This window comes from Mycteria americana, chromosome 13 (assembly GCF_035582795.1).
Source record: "Mycteria americana isolate JAX WOST 10 ecotype Jacksonville Zoo and Gardens chromosome 13, USCA_MyAme_1.0, whole genome shotgun sequence".
In the NCBI taxonomy this organism is placed as follows: Eukaryota; Metazoa; Chordata; class Aves; order Ciconiiformes; family Ciconiidae; genus Mycteria; species Mycteria americana.
Window position 1 is genome coordinate 16425221 of NC_134377.1, and position 22435 is coordinate 16447655.

Genomic DNA, 22435 nt, shown 5'->3' on the forward strand with positions numbered 1-22435 from the left:
CTCTTTTCCTGTCCCCCAAATACTGTTTTTGAAGTCAGCTCACAAAGAATTTGCTAAGCTTGAAGTGCAACTGCGTTGCATCTGTAGTGGCTTTAAGTCTACATGTTTTTTGTATTACTGGGACTTTCCTTGGTCACGTTTCTTATTCCATAAAGCATACTGTAGTACAAAACCAATTTTTGTTCTCTAGGCCTCCACATCTATTTCTGCATCATCGTAATGGAGATCAGAAGTAAATATTCACACGCAGAGTATTTCATTGTTTTGTGCCTACTCTTTTGGTACGTTTCATCTTTATTGTTATTCCAAACCAAAGGGTAAAGAACCATTACATGCAGTCTCTGCTCCCACAGATACGGTTATCCAGTCTTACTTAGTACTTACATAGACTTGGAGCCACACGTCTTCTCTTCGTGGCTCTGGGCGCAGCTACCTACTGGGACTTTTGTCTCAATTCAGACGTGGCTGGAGCCGGAACTACTAGTTTGCCTGGTAATCCTTAGCTGCTACCAGATTGTGCATTGACGGTGCTCCCGACTGCACGTATGTGGTTTTCCTATGGTCGCATTAATACTACACATGGTTCCTGCTAGCATAATTACTTAGTGTAGCTTGAAAGGTCTGATCACCTACCGCTAAAATGACACTTTAATGGGGATTACAGTTTTCCAGCTCAAGTGTTCAGTAGCTTTAATTAAGCAGGAAAAGGCCAGATCAGTAGCAGAGTCAACATCTCTCTGTTGGATGGCATTCTGTTTTGATCCCGAGCTGTATATTGGTGTCGTGGTTTAGCCCCAGCCGGCAGCTAAGCACCACGCAGCCGCTCGCTCACTCCCCCTCGGTGGGATGGGAGAGAGAATCGGAAGAACAAAAGTAAGAAAACTTGAGGGTTGAGATAAAAACAGTTTAATAGGTAAAGCAAAAGCCACGCACGCAAGCAAAGCAAAGCAAGGAATTCCTTCACTGCTTCCCATGGTCAGGCAGGTGTTCAGCCATCTCCAGGAAAGCAGGGCTCCATCACGCGTAATGGTTGCTTGGGAAGACAAACGCCATCACTCCAAATGTCCCCCCTTCCTTCTTCTTCCCCAGCTTTATATACTGAGCATGACATCATGTGGTATGGAATAGCCCTGTGGGCAGTTGGGATCAACTGTCCTGGCTGTGCCCCCTCCCAGCTTCTTCTGCACCTGGCAGAGCACAAGAAGGTGAAAAGTCCTTGACCAGTGCAGCAACAACTAAAACATCTCTGTATTATCAACACTGTCCCCAGCACAAATCCAAAACATAGCCCCATACCAGCCACTATAAAGAAAATGAACTCTATCTCAACTGAAACCAGGACAATTGGTCCCGTGCGAGTGATGTATTGGGATAGACTTTTTGCTGTAAATTATTTTACGTATTCTGCTCTCTGATACAAAAAGATTTGGATGCTGTGAGCCACTTACTCTTCATCTGCTGCAGGTTTCATTCTTTCCCCCCATCCTGAAGTCCAGTTTCAAAATTTCTGATGAAAGCTAGAGAGGAATTTCTTATTTTTCTCTCTTTTTCCACTCTCCAGTCTGAGGCTACATCTTTTTTTTCCCTTGCACATGTCAAACTAAATATTTTTTTCATTCTCATTACTGCAGAACTACTCTTGGGAAGATATTTGTTTATGTTCACTAAGGTCATTAGATTTTAAGGTTTTCATTCAGCAAATATTTACGGGTTCCTGAGCTGAGATATCTCTATATCTGATGAGTCGATGGGATTATGTCTGGTGATGGTAGAGGGAGGTGAACCAGTGTTTTTCAAATAATTAGCAGCTATATCTTTATGTCTTAAATGTCTTCATCTATCTGTCTTAAGTATCTTCACTGGGGCATTGAATTCTCCTTCTCTTTCTCTTTTATTCATTTGTTTATCCACTTGAAATTTAAAGCATTTCTTAGTGTCTCATGGGTTCTTCAGTCTTTGGGCAGTGAGTTTAAACTTCTGCACAGTTTTTTATTTACTGATCTGGAATGCATTGGGGCATCAACCAGCCTAATCCAGAAATTCTAATTAGCACTTCACATCTTCAAAGCATTGTACAAACGTGAACTAATCATATATTAATCATGCTGAATTTTATGTTGGCTTATGTATTCTCTCTCATGTGCTGTGCATTACAACCTGTCATATTACGAGCCATAGTATTTGAGAGATGAATCCAAGCTCTTCAGCTTTGTGTTCTTCAGAAGAAAGGCAATTGTCTAAAAATAGCTCCTACTCCTTGTCTGCGTTGTCTTTAACATTTGGTACTATCCTTATTTCTATGGATTGTCCAATGATGATTGCCCTCATCTGTTTACTCTGATTTCTGCTTGTTCTGATTGTTGATTCACTTAGCTGTTTTCTGTCATTATGTGGGTTCTGGAGTTGCTAAATAGCATGCAGTATTGGTTTAGTTTAAAAAAATAGTGTGTAGTGTTCGTGCCAAAATTGATGATTCTTCTTCACTGAGCCCATTTAATTAATTTGGAATCTCCCTCTCTCTCCTTGCTATTTGTTTCTAAATAAAATAGGAAGAAGTTGTTAGGATACCAATAGCGGGTCATTTAATGAGCGCCTTAGCGCTGTGCTAGGGCTGTCCGTTATAGATGCGACCCTGGTGCTACTGCAGTGGTTCTGATTCACATCTTGTCAGGCGTGACCTAACTACAGGATCTACTAAAAATAAAACCACAGTAGGTTTATTTTTAATAGTCACTCCTTGAGGGAAAAAAAGGCAAATTTAATTGTGAGGAAAAGTAGCAAGAGAGCATCTAATAAAGTGTCCTGCTCTCACACTGTGGGTAAAGATTTAGAACCTACTCCTATGGGATGTGAGCTCCATCATTTCCCACCACCTACAGCTCATTGCAAAAGCTGTGCCCGGGTGCTTTCCAGACTTCAGGCCGATCCTCGTGGAGCGGTGTTAAACACCACAGGGCGTGAGCAGTAGAGCACCTGAGGTGCCGGGGTGCTTGGTAGGTGCTTCAGGGTCCTGTCGGTTTTCAGGTTGCTGAGCGTTACAGAAACTTGTAGTTCACGCTGGCTGTGCTCAGAGCATTATTTCTGATCTGAACCTCTGTTAACTCTAGCATGATGTAATTTGCTTAGACGTTACCGTGCTAATTACATGTTAACTTTCCGTACTTACCATGTACTATACCTCCCAGAGGAAAATAACTGTATTCAGAACAAAAAAGATTTAGAGTTCATGCACTTAAAAGAATGCATAGAACTTTGGCAGGAACAGAATATTAAAGTGATATATCTTCCTAACAACCAAAATAAGCAGTATTGTGGCGCTGCTGTAGGAATTTTTCAGTCAACCCTGGTTAGTTATTTGAACTATGTTAGGATGATGGTTCCCACTCAGGTATTTCATTTGTTTGTTTTTTAGAATGGAAAACTTCGGAGAACAGATTGTGCTGAAAACTTTTGTGAACTAATTGCAGAAAGTACAAAACCTTGTGTGTGGACTAAAGTTACAAATATGCTTACACTTTAGAGCAAAACACACTTTTTGTTGGCATTTAATGGCTTAGTACAGCTTTCTTGACATTACGTTAAATCAGATCAATACAGTGAATGAGGAAATACACCACAGTGTGCATTTATCATGCACATCACTGTCCTTAGAGGTCATCAGATAAGCAAATAAGAAAGTGATTTCTCATTTCTTATTTTCAATGAGCAATTACTAGTAATGTTGAAGTATATTATGCGTCATTACTTGTTCAGTGTCCTTTATTAAAAAAGGAGAAGTGTAGAGGTTTAATGAAAGGTTTTTAGCTAACCAGAAAGTTGTAGAAAGAGAGGGAACTCACTTCAAGCAAGTTTTTTATGAAAAGTGAATATTATTACGCATTTTCTTGATCAGTTCTTAGCGGTGTGTTCTCAACACAGGACTGTGTGATGAAAGATGCATCGTTACCATCCTTCAAGAGTCAAGGAAACGGAGGCACAGAATCGCACAGCAAACTGTTGTTCAAGTCAGGAAGTAAACGCAGTCCTTGCTTGCACTGTTGCCTTCTAACCACTGCACTGCTCTCAAAACCTCCAGTGTGTGAGCAGCAGAGAGAGAGAAAAAGTGAATGGTACCAGTAACATTTGTAATAAAATTAATAGGAACTATTTTCTTAACTTCTGGTGCTGTACAGGAGTACCTTTATACTGTCGCTGGTGGAGGAGCAGCCAGGGTAAAGGAGCAAACATCTGGCAAAGGTGGCTTATGTGCAGAGCAGTGTCTCCTGTTCTGCCTCACTAATGGTAGCTATGGCAACCCCAGGACATTAACTTATGCAGTGATTGCAAGCCGTGAGCATCAAAGCAAGTAATTAGGGAGACAAATGGGAAGTCTTGATGGATTCTTCCATCAAGATCAAAGCTTTATATAAGTTTTTCATTAATTTGGGAACAAGCACTGAGATGATTTGTATGTTCTGTTAGGCTATCAATGAAAATTGGGACCAAAGCTAGATTGTTTTGTAATTTTTCAAGGAAGGGCCACTCAACCCAGTCAAAAACCTTTTTAATAGCAGTGATAGTAAATCAGGAGTGCACTAGTTGAATCAGGCCATGGGAGTATTCAGCACACTCCTAGGTGTTTTCAGCAGAAATATAGTCATGCTAAACTTAGGTTGTCCTCATCATTACCAGGAACATTAACTGTAACTCAAGAATTTTAAGAATGCAATATTTAATCCATGACATGTGCTTCTTAGCATTCATAGGATTAGGGGATTCGGTTTCAATATCTTCAAATCAAGAATGGAGAGTTGCTGGTTGAAATTTATTGACCTGTGCTATATAGATGCTCTGAGCTGCTGCTCTGTGGTCCCTTCTGGCTTTATACTCTAACCTGTCTTTGTTACTGAAAGAGACTGGGCAGCATAAACCCTGGGGCCAGCATGAAGTCCTCAAATAATAGGGGAGAGGATAAATTGTCTGAAACAACAATGAGTAATTGTAATGTAGATCTTTACGCAAACCTTTGGATGGGCAAGTTCTCTCTATATAGGGAGTTTAGAGTGAATTTGCAAATATAATTTTTCATATTTTCCCCCAGCTGCAAGTATTTCAATAACCATAGGCTGTATTTCCCTATTTCCAAGATTTGCTTTTCTGAAAGGTAACTTATCTAAATTGGGCAGGAGTTTTCCAAATCAGTGAAACTTCCACAGCACTTCATTGAGTATAGAGCTTCATGTAGGATGCAGCAATAGTCCCTAGAGCATCAATAACTTCATTTTGTTGGGATTTTGAGGCAGGCATTAATATTTGGGCTGGGCTTTCATTTCTAATTGATGAGGGAAAAGACTATCTGCCTTTCTTTCCTTCTTGATAACTCAAGCTTCTCTTTAGTAACTTCAAACACCCCAATTCTTCAGTTAAAGGCGAATTAAGTTTTCCTGTATTTCAAATTAGCTCTCTGAGGGTGGCATCAGCTCTGTTTCTTTTATGTTTAAGTCCCAGTTCTTTAATCTGTTTCTAATACATTCTGTTCAGCAATTTTGCATTTCTGTTTTAGTGGAAGCAATGCTGATTAATTCCTTCTTATGACATCTGTGGCTGCATCCTAGATTAAACCTACTCTAATACAGAGCCTATCATTAAGTGTTAAATATTCTTGCAAGGCTACTTAAATTAGATTCAACATCAGTGGATCATTTAGTAGAGAGTCGTTAATTCTCCATCTTACGGCAAGGCCACATTCTGGTGATGCTTTTAATCACAAGATTATTGAGGTATGATTTGAAAGGGATATGCTGCCCATATTTTGCCTTTGGGCAAATTATGAAAGGTCAAGTTGCCAAGGAAACAAAACTAAGATAACATTACTAATTCCTGAGTCCAAGAGTTGTCTTTCCTGATCATATCATTTGCTCAACATACATGCTTAGAAAAGATACCAGCTAACAATATCTCTGCCATTTAGTTCCACAGAAAATGGCTTTATAATTCTTGCTCTTCTAGATAGTGTTCATAGTGATGACAAGGCTCGCCAGAATACTTTGTCTGTATAGAACTCACAGATTGGTTGGTTTGATGGTTTACAGATATGGTAAACATTAGTCCTAATTTATAGAAGGGAAAAGAAGGAAGGGAAGGGTTAGGATTTACATATTCAAAGGTAGCTGCAAACTTAAGATTTTCCCAGTTTTGACAGTCTAATTTACAGCTCTTTAGAGAATCCTGACGTTCATAAAGTGAAGAGCACTTGATAACACAACTTCATTAAGGCACCTCAATTTAAACACTCAGAATCGCAAAGCCCTCAAATTTTTCTTCTGGTCACAAGTCAGGCCAGTGGCAGGGCCAGAAAGAGCTCTCCAGTATTTGCTGCTATCCAGACTGTCGTGCTTCCTCTTTTTCTGTTATTTTCTTTTTTCATTTCCTATTCCCGGTGGGAAGCAGTAGTGTAGGATTGGCTCCAGTGCAGGAAAACCTGTACGGAGTAGTAGCATGCTATGATGAGTCCCTTCCTGCCCCTTTCTCCCTTCCATCCATATACGTGTGTGTGTATAATACGTGCGTGTGTCTTTGTGTCCAATTCCTTGTCCTTCCTTTGGACAACTCATGAAAAAGGAATCATTTTATTCCCTGAAGTATCAGCATCTGAGATTGTGGTAGATTCTGTCCTTAAATTTCCATTCTGAACTGTGCTGTGTCGTAGGGCACTGCATAATGAATACGACCCTGCCAATCAAGACACTCTGTTTTATATCACTTATTACTAAATTGAAAATGGTGTTTTACTACAGCAATAAAGGGCTGGTACAGCATGAGGTACATTTTTATACAACTCTATGAACTTTGTCATTGAAAACATTATAGCCTTGAATTTGAGAGCACAGTGGAAGGCAATATAATTTGATTACCTATATTAATCAAGTAGAGTACAACATATAAAACCAGTAATGCATAAGTCTGACTGGAGCCAGATAACCCTCTTGTGCATCTTAGAAAGATTTATTTTCAGTAATATAATTCATTTGACATGAAAGTATCATAATTGCAGTTGCTAGGAAGGATTTCTTTCTTTCCTTTTTTAGGGAAAAAAACTATCATGCTTTCAAGAGCAGCGTGTTCTTTTAAAGCTCTGCTTACTGAAAATTGAAAACAAAGATTTGTTTTTGTAATTGTGGCAATTTTTCATTAGCCAGCTGAGCTAACAAAGTGGTTTGTTTTGAATGCTATTTCTGCTTCATAAACAAAAGTGTGTTAGGTGTGAATTTAAAAGAAATTTTTTTTAATGTACGTTGATTAGCACGAGACCCTGTCATTCTTGACCTGTGCTGCTAAAAGCTGGCCAGAAGCTCTTGAGCTTTCAGTTATCTGTGCAAGTACTTTGCATAAATGCTGAGGAGAACCTTCCCACACTCTAGCTCCATGAAAAGGCTTTAAAGCATATTTAAAGACGCCTAATTACTCTGCAGTCCATGAAAGCCCCTCTTGTTATTATATGTGCAGTACTGACAAATACTAATAATAGCATTATCATGAGTTGCTATTTATGCATTTTATTGCTACATGTGGCTGCAAACCACACGTTGAGTTGGTTGGTGTATCACAGCTGATACAGCAAAAATCACAAGTGCAAAAAGAGCTACTGGCTGTGCCGCACCTCCCGTCGGAGCACCTCCCTGTCTGCTTCACCGTGCCAGTGCACGCAAACTGAGAGGAGTTAGGACATCGTGGTAAGGTATCTTCCAGTTTTTCAGACAGATTTCGCATTCACTTTTGCTCATAATAACCTATTGGAAAATGAAAAGTTTTTATTATTCAATGCACTCTCCATGACAAAAACATAATAGTTTGTTCCATCTAATTATTAGCAGTTTTATTGTCGTGCTAATAATAATGGTTACGGATTAAAGGTGATAGAGTTCATTCCCAAACAGGCAATGTTTGTAGTCCCATCTCATTATTGGTCCACAGTGCAGTTAAGTTGTTTTTCCCATTCTTGCTCTTCAGTCTTCTATTCTTTTTCTCTTATTTCCCCTCCTGTTGAGATGTTTCCTCTTCCTTTTATTCTCTAATCGCTCCAGTCTGGATTAGCCATACAGGGGGCTGTCACTACTGAGGAAAGACTTTGATGTGTTGGAGCTTCTATTCATAAATGACATCCATCCACACAACTGAGCATTTCCACATCAGTCCTAGAAGAAAAATACAAATAAAAAAAACCTGTAGTGACAACAGAAAGATTAAATGTCCTCGAGCCTGTTCAGAAAGTTTCAAGATAGTTTAGCTAAGGATACTTGCATTCCCATCTTTCGACATGTACCACCAGCCCTTGTCTTGATCTTTGAGGTCAGTGCTGCTCAAACTACCTTTGCAGGCTGAAAGCAGAACAGTGAGGTAGGAGGCTCCATCTTGTAAACCATTACATTTACATCAATCATTGACATTTTGGGGGCTGGCAGGAACAAATGAGCATCAAGGGGGGTCAGAAGAGAGTAGTAGATCTACTAAGGTAGTGGGGAACCTTTGCAATTTCACCTGAAATAGCAAATATATTTTTTAAGAATTGCTTAATGTTTAAAGGTTTGTCATTTAGTGGTCCAAAGAAGTATTTTTCAGGTAATGGCATGGGCCTTGAAGCTTTTATATTTAGCTTTTTCAAGGCATAATTCTGTAAGAGTGAATAACCAACTATGTTATTTTCTTACTGAATTAGCTTGTAGCCTCTGCTATATTCCTTAGATTATATGGAAGACACCCAAATGTATGCCCTAGGCAATGCTTGTCCTTCACTTCCAAGACTTACCTACTTTAATATTTTTAAGATCTAAATAGAACAAAAGGAAGAAAAAGATTCAATTTGCGTTGTATTAATGTTAATGACTACTGCTGGAGATTTTTGGGGCGGTGGGGGAGGTGTGTTTTTACTTTTTGTATTTTAAATCTTTTTTATTTCTATCTTGGTGAATTTCTTTGTTCCAGGGTAGCTTGCCTGTGGCGAGTGGGACATCCATCCCTCAAGGTTTATTTTAAAAGCAGTGGTTGAAATCTGGAGGCACATGCTCTGAGAGTTTTCTTGGAGGAATAGGTCTTCTGTAGATGTCTCAATTCTTGTGCTAAATCTTTTACCAGATTTGAATTTTAATGTTCAGTAATGCAAGCATTAATGGTAGCTATTGTAAGCTTTATATTTTTTAGCCACAACGACATAAACCTTGCTATGAGTTAAATAGCAGTGGAATTAAATAATATTATTATATTAATTATATATAAGTATTGTAAATCTTGTCCCTGACAGCAACAGGGACTTCCCTTCTTAGTGGCTAAAGGCATTCAACAAAACAAAGCAGCTGATTCACATAACCTTCCCATACTCGTTAAGTTAAAAATGAACTGTACTTCATTTTACTGAATTGAGGTATGTTTGAGAACACAGTAGGTGCTTTAGATTGTTTTCCAAGTCCAAAGTTCCTAATTGAATAGTGTGCTAAAATATTACATATAGCATCAGAGTGGTATGTTTCAAGGTGTGTAGCCTGTCACCCCAGCTGAATTCAAATTGGCTTCAGCACACTCATCCTGCCAGGTCCAGAATAAATGGTTATGAGGCACAGCGGAGATTTGCCTTCATACCTAAATGATGCCAGCTCCGATTCAGAAATTAATCCCCGCTTCTAAGTGTTCATGTTAGAAATTTTTGGGTGTCCAGCTTGCATTTGAATGGAAAAATCTGTGATATACTTGGGGGGAACTTTTGAGTCATCAGGTGGATGTCTTCACGCATAGCCTGGTATGTTCTTTTGTCGCTGCACCACTTGGACTTAGAGGGAGAAGTAAGGAAGGAGGAAGTTGGCAGCATGAGAAAAAGTGTGTGTGTGTATAAAAAAAAAGAAATAAAATAAACATTCATGTGAATGAGCTGTAACAAACCATGGGAAGTTTCATAACCAGAAATCATCACCCTCATTCTGGAGGGTGACTGTTATTAAGCAGGATACTGAGGTATTAAGAAATGCCTTTCCTCCTGAGTTCCATGCTGAAATCCCCTCTAACAGCTTCCTGCAGCTAATAATGGTTCAGCACCGAGGGAAGACAGCCATGCATGTTCTCCACTAAATAAATATGTAAATGAAACTTCCAAACAGAGTCACATACCATGGAGTCAGAGAGCTGAGAGTAACTAAATGCTTTCCATTAGAGCGGGGGTACTTTAACAAATCCTGTTATTTTGTAGTGGCCGAGTACTTTTTGGTGACTCCATAATGACGTGGACATGGCATCGTAATGGACTAGATTTGCAGTCCAAATAGAAGAAGAAAACCGATGTTTATAGTAAGTGAGGAATTACTAGACAGATCGTTATGGTTAAAGTGGCTTTTGGCTATATCCATATTAAGTCCTAAACTCCTCATTAATTTTAAGGAAAGCTTATAACCCCCCTCCAAACTGCAGCAGCCTCTAATTGTTGTAAATAATGGCTTTAAGCCACTCTTCTTCTGTTGGACATAGCCTGGCTAGGCATCCTTGCGTTAAACAAAGTTAGAGTTGCTCTGCGCTGTGAGTCACTGCAGGTCCTCTCTTGGTTTCTGCTCCTCCCTGGAGAGCGAGAGGGACCAAAGCAGCTGGGGCAGGGGGGCCAGGTAACTCTGAGCCAGGAGGCGCGTGGTAAAGGGCAGGCAGCAAGGCAACGTGTCTCTTGCAAGCAAATGGTGTTACTCGCAGCTTAAAACTGTAGAATAAGAAAGTAATGGATGTTTCTCTGGTTCTTTAGTGAAAGCCCATATACAGCACTGAAGCTGTAATGTCTCCGAGAGTGTCTGTCTAATGAAAAGAAAATGAGTGACGGGTGACACAATGCCCAAGCGAGGGGAGAAGGAAAAGAACTCGTGAGCACTTCAGAAGAGAAGCAAACTGCATCTCTTTTCTTGTCAGAATCTCCTCCATTTCGTAAATTGGTGAAATGCAGTGTCAGCCACTCAACTTTACGTGCGCTGTCCTTTCAGTTAGCCAGGCATGGCTGCAGGATTGCACCACCGGAGCTGTGTGGAAATGAGGTGAAATAGGAAAGAGGTGGAAAAGCTTCAGTTCATTATTTGTGTGGTCCTTGCAAATGCTGGGCTACATTTAGCCCGTAATTCACATTACCCCTTGGTATATTCATAGGCGTTACAAGTGAAAATTACCTCCTGCATTGTCCGATCTCTCCCTTTCTTGGCAAATATGGGCTGAAATTAAGCATAAGATTGTATGTATGCAGCTGGCTGTCTTTGGGTTTCCCAAAGCATCTGTCCCAAGGGTACCAAAATTCTGCAACCGTGGATATAATGAGTCAATCACAATCAGTAAATTGACTTCAAGGCAGCTATATCAACCTACCATTAAATACTTAGAATGAGTCCAAATAGTGAGAGAGAGGGACAGAGAGAGATATTATATACTGAAAGAGATATATTATATGGAGATCAATCGATCTATCGATCAATCTACTTTTTTGTAACCACAGAATAGAATCGATTGATTCTTGAAAAGACATCATTAAATCATCCAAAAATTATGGAAAAGCATTATACTGGTATATTAAGGCTTAAAGTAGGAGGTGTCATATGGTAAACCAGCCAGAAAGCCTCTCTGGAATGTGGTACAAACATTGCTGTGTGGATGGCACTGGATGCTGACTTTTCTATTTTTAATTGACGTGTCTTTATTAAACGCTTATGTAGCAACATTCATCTGTGTAGGGTCTAGTAAAAGATGGCATTATGGAAAGATATTGCTCCCTTTTCTATGGGGGGGAAGGGCAGGGATGTGGGAAACCAAGAGAAATCTGGTGGCTCTTACAGCTTTTTCAAGATGGGTGGGTCACTCTCCCCCATGAACTAGGTCATTTTTAGACTTGGCTTGAAAGAAGGCAGCTGTAGGTCTTACTTTGTAGGTCTCAAGGAATCATTTGTGATTATCCCTTTTTTCCTAAAAGTGCTTTCCTGTATATAGGTGTAATAATAAAGAAACCATTTTCAGCATAAAAGATGTGCTTGTCAAACCACAGCAATGATTTTCCAGTTGCTGGCTTTTTTAGTTGTGCAGCCTTCTAATATTTCTGCTTGAATTCTTTCACGACAGAAGCAAATGAAAATTACACCGTGGTTTTTAGGTCTCTGTTCCCTGTTTTTTGCTTGTCATGTCATGAACTTCTTCGAAGCAGTGAAATGGCAGCCCATCTCCCTGAGAGCTCCAGACAGATTTCTAAAGTTGTCTTGTTAACAGCTTGTCAGAAACCTACATTTCAGTCTCGCTGAGTTTATATCATGCAAAAAAAAAAAAAAAGTTGCTGGAAATTATGATTTTTACAGGTTCTGACATTTTTCTAAAGAACTGAAATGCTCAAGGCTGCTGTCTCCCTTAACAGGCTGTGCTGTTTTGGGTAATATTCTGCGTTGCATCAACTGAACATCAGAGCAACATTCAGTTTCTTCCCTTTAACGTGTTCTTTGAATTATTTAAGGTGTTTTGATGTTGGCTAGAATTTGTAACAAAGTCCTCCAGCTTTTATCCTAAAATATCAAAAAGGTTGAGGTTTTTTCCTTCCCCCCCTCCCTTTTCTCCCTCTTCCCTAACCCTTCCTCCCTCCCCCCTCCGCTTTTAATAGATCCTTGCCTGGATCATCAGGGGACTTTCTTTTATGTTGTACAGCATGAAATGACTTAGTCAGGGTCTTCCTGATTAATTTATGAGTACTAAGGAAAAGGGAAGGGGGGAAAAAACAGTCCTTGAGGGACTGACCCTAAGCTACAGCAGATCAACTCAATTTTATGGAATGAAAAGAGACTTAAACAGTATTTTTAGCGTCGGTTCCCCGACCCGCAGAGGTGGGGAAGCTCCCTGCGGCGGGCGGGCTGAGGCAGGACGAGGTCCCGCCTCTCCAGGCGGCTGGCGGAGGGAGCTCGGCCCTTCTGAGGCACCGAGCGCTTCTGGAGTTAAAGCTGTGCCAGATCGGTGGATTAATGTGCTCTGCCTCCAAGGGACAAATGCTCTTTTTTTTTTTTTTTTTTTCTTTTTCCCTCCCCCTTGCTCCCTCCTTCCCTCCTCTGGGCTTGCAGATGACAGCTGTTGGTCACTTAACAAAATGTCCTCTTGATTGCTGCTTCACAACAGGGGCCCCCTCAGACCAAACAGCACATAGCCCGTACAATGCATCACTGCCCCTCAAAATTAGTTCTAGTGCTCAGGGCTATTCTCGGCTACCATAGCTAATACTCTCTTGCTGTTCTTCTCTCTCCCCCTCGCCCTCCCCCGCCGCAGACAAAGGCTCAGCCGATACATCTGTAGTGCTCATAGCCTCCCCTTCCCCCAGCCAAATGCTGAGGAGAGAAAGGGAAAAAAAAAAAAAAAAAAAATTGCTGCCCTGAGGCTCAATCTGTTTCTTACAGCTCTACCCCGGCACTTGGAAGGCTGAGCTGGTCTAGCCATGGGGAGGCCCTGCCTCATTTCATCAAGCTGTCAGGGAGCAGCGGAGCTAAGAGGGCTCTGCTGCCTGGGGCAAGTTCAAGTCAACATTCGATTTCCGTCCTCCCCCCGGCCCCCGCCTTCGCTTGGACACTTTCTGCGCTCTGGATCTGAACTTCTCCCCGAGCTGCAGCAGCTCACAGCTTCTTGCCAGGAGGAAGGACTTGTGGGACCTTATAAAGGACACAGTGGCAAAATTGCTGCAATAAATCAGTGGCCCTCTGACACTTGGCGGTAGCTTAATGTTTTGGCACTTTCTTTCCTGTGTACGCCTCAAGTCCCATTAGCAGGCTTTTCTGTCAGTCTGGCTCATGATAAAACTCTCTCTTCCTATCATCTTAAGCAAGCCCCTGCAGACATGAATCCGATGCCAGACTTAATAGGAAACAACACCCTCCCCCTGCACGCACAAGCGCGCATCCATACGCGCTGTGGCGGCGGCTGCTGCGAGCTGCTCCCGGGAAGTTAGCTCAGAGGACAGGGAGAAGGGGAGGGCCTTGGAAAGTCGGCTTGGTTTTACTTCTTCCTTTAAAACGAACGTTAACAAACCAGGATCTAAGCCTAATGCCTCCCCGAGCCTCGCTATTAAAAGAAAATTCAGTAACTAAATAGGGTTGGAAATAACAAGATAGCAGGAACATGGCCATCCTCTGGGACTGTGTGAGTGGGCGTGCAAGCTCCATAGGTATCTACACTGTTCATATATTCTATGCAACTTTTCACATATATATTCTACCCTGCCAGCTTGCATTGTAATATTATAGACTGTATATTTAATATTTTTGCCTCCTCTTCCCTCAGCCTTACGCTTCCCCAGGCAATTTTAGTTGCAGGTAGACTGGTTAGATTACATGTCCCTCCGGGCTGGGATCTGGTTTTTCACACGGCTAGCTTAGATGTCTATCACCCTCTGCTTAATCATAATATAAATAATATCTGTAAGTATGTGTGTTTGTGTGCAAAGAAAAAACAAGCCTTTCTGTCAGCTGTTTGGGCAGGAACCTGTAATTTCTGTGCTGTATAGTGTCTGGCAGAACGCGGTCCTATAGCTTTGAGGCTGTGTAGGCACAACCTAGATCATAAACGTCTGGTTTGGGGTGGAATAGGAAATGCCACACTTATGTGAATAAGCTGAGGTAACTTCTGTGCAATTCTGAAAAGCTTGGAGGATGTGGCCCCATTTCAGATAACAGAGCGTTCCTCTGCACCTAACCGATGACATAACACCCAAGCGTTGCCAATCTTCTTGCAGTCTTGCGAGACTTGGGTTGTTTTTGTTTTCGTTTCTTGGAGCTCTCGTTCCTGGCACGAGCCAGTTTATGTCAGTAGCTGGTTTCACGTTAATTAATGTAGCGCTTCTAGTACGTGAAGAAAAACTGGGTGATCTGGAAGTTAAAATGTTGGGGGTAAGAAAAGAATCAAAGGATGTTTTCATGGTTTTTAAACTCACCAGAAAACATCCAGAATCACAGTACAAAAATTTTAATATAGATTGCAAGGAGCCCAGTGCCAGTGGAGGAGTCCCAGAGCACAGAGCCTCCATGCTTCTTCTGCGAATGCTGCTTTTTTGGAAAAATCCGTGCATAGCTCATTCCAGGCCTGCTCCCTTTCTGCACTCAAAAAACCTAAACTTACATGGCTAAACCCCTCTGCAGCTGTGCTAATTGCCTGACTGCTGTGGTAGAGCCAGCAATGACGCTACTGAACACCTCTGACTCTAGGCCCACCAGAAGACCTTTTCGTTTGCAGTGACACAAACCTCTGCATATCCCTTGCTGTTATGTGGAGTGATCGGATGTGCTTGGATGTCACGCAAACCACAGCGGGTAATGTTCGTATTTCCCGTTGGAACCGTAGTTTGTTTGGGATGCGGGAGGGGTGAGAGGTTTATTTTCAGTTCAGTGCAGGCAGGTGTGCTACTGGTGGCATCTACGTCTCCGCGGTAAGAGAAGGCCCTTCTCAAAATACGCCGTTGCCTGTGTTTTACGGTAGCCACAAGTCCATCTTTCTCCCCTGTTGAGATGATTTGTACAAGCAAGTGCTGGAACGCATTGTAACTCCTTGCCTGGTGGGAAGGGCATGATGGAGGGGGATCTTGAAATGTGAATTTCTGCCTCAGCCGTCAAAAAAAAAAAAAGAAGCCACAGGGCCTGGTCTACACGTATGGGAGCTCTGTCTCTGATTCCTCAGGTCTTTTGGGTGCAACGAGGGAAGCGGTGGGACGGAAGGGATGGTGGAGTTGCTGCAGTTGCTTAGGTGGAGGTTAGGAAAGCGCCAGCTTTTCTTACTGTTTCACTCCCTACTTCATCCGGAGCCTGAACCTTCATCCGAAGCACGGTCCATTGGCAGCAGCTGTCAGATTGTGCCCTGTCCAGCGAACCCACGGCCGGCTCGGCACAGTCTTTTTGGCGCTGGGTCTGCGCGTGGAGGGCCCACGTCTGCAAAACTCGCATCCTCCTCTGTGGGGCAGAAGGGGGAAGAAGGAGGGAGGGGCAAGGCCTTTTTACGGCGCACTGAGCCGGTGGTACCTGAATTACGTGTTGTTTCTGCCTAAATTTACCTCACGGGAGGCTTTTTCTGACTGGAATCTGTCACTGCAAGAAATTGTTTCCAAAAAGCGGCACAATTAGGGGTCGGCTTTGCAAACATTCTTGGTGGAATTGAGAGGCAATTGGCACAACCCAGTGAATAATCCTTTTAGGAGCCTTTATGAACCCAGCACAATGGCTGTTTACAGTTTCGCTTATAGACCAGGAGCGTTAACAGGCCTTTAGAAAAATCCAGGTAATTAAAGCTTTTGTCTTTCAGTGAGCCTCCGTAGCTGTCAACAGTTGCCATTCTCCACATTTTCTTTAACTTTTCTGTTTTGACAAGGGCTTTTGTCCCTCCGACCACAGCTGCGTGGCAGGTGAGCACTGGCGGAGGAGCCAGCGCAGCCTTGGCCTGCTCGGCCTTCGTAGGGGAGTGCCACCGGCCTCCTCCTCGCCAGGCCAGAGTAGGTTGTCTTTTAAGACCCAGAAAATCCTCTGGGTCAAACCAAGGTTTCTCCGATGACTTCATTTTTCATTTAAACATCCCGGCGATGCAACGCACCAGCCTCGGTCTCTCTTTGTCAACCCAGGGCTTTGCAGGGGCGGGCGGCGGAGGCGAGGAGGCTGGAGAAGAGTGGGTATGCGGAGACTGGAGGGTGTTACCACAGAAACTGAACCAGCCCATTGAAATCGTGTTTTTTAACACCCCCTCGAAGAGAAGGGGTCAACAGCGGTTCTGTTTTTCGCAGATCTCTCCGGGCGGGTTTAGTTTTGCTGTCGTTGTTTTTTTCAGTGCTGTTGCGTGTTCAGCAGCCTGTGGGTTCCTGTTTCTTGATGCAAATGTGAAAGCCTGTTTCTTTAATATAAAAAGAAGAAAACCTAAGTAAATTCTGAAGCTTGGGGTTTTTTCCCACCAAAGCTGGCTGTATTTTCTTCAGGAGTCGATGGGAGATTAAAATGGGTTGGTAGCCATGAGTCTCAAGCTCTCCATTTTCCAGGATGCTGTATGTTAAGCAGAAGTCCAAATTTTATAAATAATGGTGTCTTAATTCTTCCCCCACGATCTCTCATCATGTAGACTGCTTAGTAGCATTGCATCAGTTTGGGACTTCATTCTCACGTCAATTAAGACGTAGCGTTTTGGTGGTTTAAAAGCCACGGGGTAGGAATCGATACGGGGACAGTTTGTGTGCACGAGTGAGTCCTACGCGGCTGGGAGAGGTGGGAGAGGACAGCTATTTCATAAGGCAAACAAGAAATTACGCAACTCGCTGTCAGAAATACGGTTTTTAAAGCACCCGTCTTGCAGTCGCAGCTGCACGGTGGGCTCCGTGTCTGCACAGAGCCGCGTGCATGGGTGGGTCTGCATCCACAGCCCCGCTGGCTTCTTCCGTTGCAAGACTGATGCGATCATGATTAAAGTAAGGAAGATGTAAGCTAAAATGAAACAAAATTCTTTGCTGTCCTTTCCATTTTAAAAACAATTAATTACAGAGTATTTACAGATCCTGAATGGGGAAAAATGTATCCTCGGAGAGCAGATGTTTGCTTCATTCGTATGTCTTGTTTATAAAATTTAGCATGTGGATTTGATGGTTCACTGGGTTTTTGCAACTTTCACTTATCTGCATGAGACAAAGTTGCATATCGGTAGAAAGCAAAATTAAGAGTCTAAATAAAGCAGTTCTGCACCTCTTAGTAATGCAAACCATCTGTAATAGGTTTTTATACTCATTATAGGCATACAAATTTTTGAGGTCAAATCTGTTTTCAACAAGAAAAAGCCTGTCCTCTCTTTTTTAAATATCATAATGCAGGAAGAAATAGGAGGACAAGTTTTGTTACAAAAACAGAGAGCAAGACTGAAATACTATGTTGTATTTGAATAATAATGGTTACTAAAGTTCCCCAAAATTGTTTACATCTGCTCTCAAATATTTTTAAGCTAAATTTATTAAGGTTTACAGTACTGCAGTTTTATTAAAGCAGGGCTCATAGGCAAAAGCATCCGAGTTTTAATGATAATTTTGAATGTTTTCTAGTCAATATATTTCTGAGTTTAATTGATTTGATTTTTTTATTACTTCAGTGTATCATTCTTTAAGTCCCTGTAAGAATTAAAATTTGTATTGGTGTTGCCTAAGCATACAATTTTAAGCAACACAGGGCTGAGTGTACTAACTAATTTTTATGCTATTTTTGTGATAGGTGTAATTCCCTTGTAACATGCATGCTAACAGTCTGAACTGTGCAGGTTGAATCACGTCATCAAAATATTCTACCTCTAAAATATGAGTGTGCAGGTTGAATGAGCACAATGATTAAAATGGTAACTTAGGGTACTTTAGCGTAGACCAGGTTTAAAGGGTAAAATAACATGGTCTTCATGACCCACTCAATTATGCTAGTAATTTGGGGGAATGCACACTCCCTGTAGCATTCTGACTTGATTTCAGCCCCCGGGGTGGAGATGAAAGGCTTCCCTTGCGTCAGCCGGCGTTTCTCAGGAGCATGTAAATAATAACGAGTGTACTGCTGTGACTGCATCTTCCCCTACCCCCCCACCTTGTTTTTGATGAATGTGTTGCTTTGTCAGCGTGAATTAGCACTGTCTTGAGCAAGCACAAATGCAGCAGGTACTGGGGCAGCCTTTGCCCAGCAAACCTGTTTCAGCGTGTCTCAGTGGCGATGGACAATTAGTCCCGTTCCAGGCCCAGAGCAGGGACTTCTAATTGTTCGTGGTTACGTGGCATGGGTTTGGGAGAGTCAGCAAATGGCCGCTGCTGATGATTTATCAGGACTGATTTTACTTGTGATCTGAATGTCTGTTTGTGAAAAAACAGAAACTGTTTCCTATAGTAATTTTCATAAAGCTCAGTGATGGAATAAAAGTCCCCAAAAAAGGCACAACGGGCTTACAGGAAGGTATTTGCTAAAGACTTGGCTATCTGATGTTCTTGCCTTCCTTGCACAAAGTAGTTGGCTAGGGCTTAATGCAGCCTGCTGGCATGACGCTGGTTAATCCCATAGGACTTGCCCACCCACTGCTCCCCGGCCCCTGCAGAGCAGTGTCCTGCCCTCCTGTAATTTCTTCCATTTTTGCTTCAGGTTCTTTTTTTCCCAGAATCCTTCTAAACAGTTGGATTTCTCTGTGAAAAATGTGCTGTGGATCAGGTGGGGCAGTGTAAAACAGTTTCATTTTGAAAGAAAAAGAATTCTGCTTAGTCAAGACTATAGAAAAACCAGGTTCCTTAAACCAAGCGTTTCCACTGCAGTTAAATGGAAATAAGGAGTCAGTTGGTAAGCTGAGCAGCTGTCACTGCAGAGTCACCGTGGGAGACCCCTCCGCCGTATCGTGGCTCTTCGTGTGCTCGGTGTGTTTCAGAGAATTTAAGAGTAAAAGGTTCCTCAAGTGTTTGGGGTCAATCATTTCATGTGCCAAATAAAAGAAGAAGAGATTAAATAGTCTCTCAAAAATCTGCAGAAAACTAAGAATGTAACAGCTGAAATTTCTGCTTTGTAACTTTAGGATAATAGGATGTGACAGGAAAGATCCTCCCTCCCCGCTCCGTGAGGAGCAGGAGCTGGACAAAATGACCAAACAGATCTACTCCTTCTTTGACATTCACGACACCGAAGCATGTGCATTTTCATGGACCGTTTCCACATTTGTAGCTTGTCATTGCTGGCCTGCGGAGTCCCCTCTTGTTGGACCAGTGAACTCAAACCCTATTGAGTTCAGTTATGGAAACCCACCCGGACCATCCCCATCAGCAGCTGGCTGAAGGAGAAAATTCCCGTTGGGCACAAAAGCTACGAAACGCACTGGCCACTTTCTGTCAGTATAACAGACACCAAGAGATTTATTTTTGTTCCCGACTGTAAATCTTTCTCAGCTCCAGCCAGCAAGATGTCCTGAAATGTTCAGCGCTCAAGTTATCTTTCCATCATTTGTGCTGTGAAAATAGAGCATTTCATTTTCAGAGGCTGTAAGAGATTACACTCTAAAACTCTTTAAGTAAACACTTCCTCCTGGGATCATGATCTCATTCAAACTAAAAAATGTACCAGAATTTATGATGTATTTTAATTACTATTCTTGGTACCACTCATTAAATTAGAAATTGATTGCCAGTTTCACAGTTTCCTTGTTAGATGACAAAGTGCTTATCAAGGTGAAGCAATGCAAAACTGTTACTATATATTCCACAATTTGGGATGATAAAAAGGCATGCTTTTTGTTGTGGTATTCATGTTACAGTTGTTATTATAATGCATCGCTGATTGTCTTATTTGTTTAAAGTTCTCTTTCCCCCATCCAAGTAAGAGTATACCATGTTTTTGTATAAGAAGAGAGAAATTGGCTTTGGCTGGTTTATGCTAGCAATCTAAAAGGCATTACTGCAAACATCAAAAGTGTGTTCCATTGAACTGAGAACATCATAAACAGATATCCTAAAGATTTAAGAGGATGATGCAAAAGATCCCTATACATAAAGGTGTTTCTCAAAATCTTTTTTTCTCTCTCTAATCCACAGTGTGACAGCGAGAGCGATATTGACGATAAGGTAAGGCTGAATTTTCTTCTTTCATGTGCTTTACTAGCTTGGAAATTCCCTCATAGTCAAAATAAGAATGAATTTGAAAGTAATATTTTTCCTCCAGTCTTCATGTCAAATTTAAAAATACCTATAATTGAATTAAAACCATTGGGTCAGGTACTCTGTGATCTTCACTAGGTTTTGTGTACAGAAAAGCAACTCTCATTAACATAATAGTCTTTCTTGATTATTATGTGAGCATTTGGTGAGACCCAAGTCATAGTGTTAGTCCTGTTTCAGAGGAAGTCTCCTCTGATAACTTGTCAGGAGTCCATATTTTATTTATGGTAACCTTTGAAGATGTCAATTTTGTAATCAGTTTAGAAGATGGGACAACTGGTACCTACCCTCAAAGGCAGTGTGGTAACTGTCGAGGAGTGTTTTGTCATGTTGCATGCATATTTATCACAGAGCGATGATTTTTCTGACCTTCTTTTGGATACCGACGTTGGTCGTTGAAAGGTTGTAGTTGTGTCGTTTTGTATGGGGATTTTTTGTTTCACCTTTGCAAGGAAAACAGAGAAGTCCCACCATGTAACAACAGTGGCACCATGCTTTTAAGCATCATATGTGTAAAAGACTTGAGTATCCCTTGCTGACTTCTCTTCTGGCAGACCTGACTTGGCAGTCTCAGGTTAGATCTTCATCTAACTTTTATTTTGGCTGTCCAGTCTCTTGCATTCATTCATGAGAAGCTGTGGCACGGACTTTTCTACTGGATCAGCATTACAAAAGTAAAGGCTGATTTCAGATAGCCCTGTCTCCTTGGCAGCACACTTGGCTGCAGCCATACATCGAAGGTTACCATGAGTTCAAGAGACTACACTAAAAGCTTCTTCTGGTTAAGTCTTTTTCTTTTTTTTTAATATTGTTAGAGCTTGGGAAGCATTAAGGTTTCTTCAACTTCTTCTTTTAAAAATCCCATCAGATACCAAATATCCCTGGAGTATGGCAAAAGCTGTGTTTTGAGATGAAGGCTTGATTGAAGAGAAACATTTAAATTATATATGTTGAATGAATGAAAGATACTGTACATATTTTATTTTATTTTGTTTTATATGTGTATATATGTATAAAGTCACTCCCTAAAACCACCACCCCCCCTGAGTTCTGTTTCATACAAGGTTGCACAGCAGCAGAGCTGATGGCAGAGGTGGTGAGTGTGAAAAATTATTCCCTAAAAGCTTAGATACCATGGGGTTAAAACATTTCTTAGACTGCCCAATCAAAGAAAGTAAAAGCAATCACTTAGAAAACTGTTTAAAGATCTGCCAGTCAAACCTCAGATGAAGTTGTAAGTGACATGTAGTTTTATTATACAGCTATGCTATTAATGATTATCTAAATTACACTGGTAGACCCAGCTAGCGGCATTACATCTGAGACTGACGTTTGTTAGATTAGGTTTGACTTCACCTTGTAGAGAAGAAATTGAAATCTGAACAACATTGATTAGCTTTCAGAATGTGGGATCTGAGGTTACCTTCAGAGGAAGCTGCATTGTGTTTGGCTGGTAACTTACTGTCCTTTACAGCAAATGAAAAGCTATTATAGTGTTCCTTACCATTAATATGGCATTTCTTTACATATCTATAACTGTAATTTGACCTTCTAGGCTCACATATTTCCCAGCTACATTCTCCTTAAGGTGACTCCACCTTAATAATAACATTTCTTTTCTTCTTAAGGAGAGCAGCACAAGATCATCATCTTTCTATCTCTTGCCTGATCTGTAGAGACATGAGACATGACATCGGTTCTATTAAATAGGTCTCTGGAATTAAGTAGGGTTGCTTCTCTTGTCAGCAAAGATGTGTGCAC

General features: G+C 41.5%; 1 protein-coding gene across 22 annotated transcripts in view; it reads left to right on the forward strand.

Annotated features, from left to right (window-relative positions):
* FBRSL1 (fibrosin like 1) overlaps positions 1-22435 on the forward strand; it is a 554989-nt gene that overhangs the window by 348728 nt on the left and 183826 nt on the right. For all 22 annotated transcript variants that reach the window (XM_075516665.1, XM_075516674.1, XM_075516686.1 and 19 more), the window contains one exon: positions 20552-20581. In XM_075516665.1, the coding sequence (XP_075372780.1) occupies positions 20552-20581 (30 nt within the window). The remainder of the gene's footprint in view (positions 1-20551; positions 20582-22435) is intronic.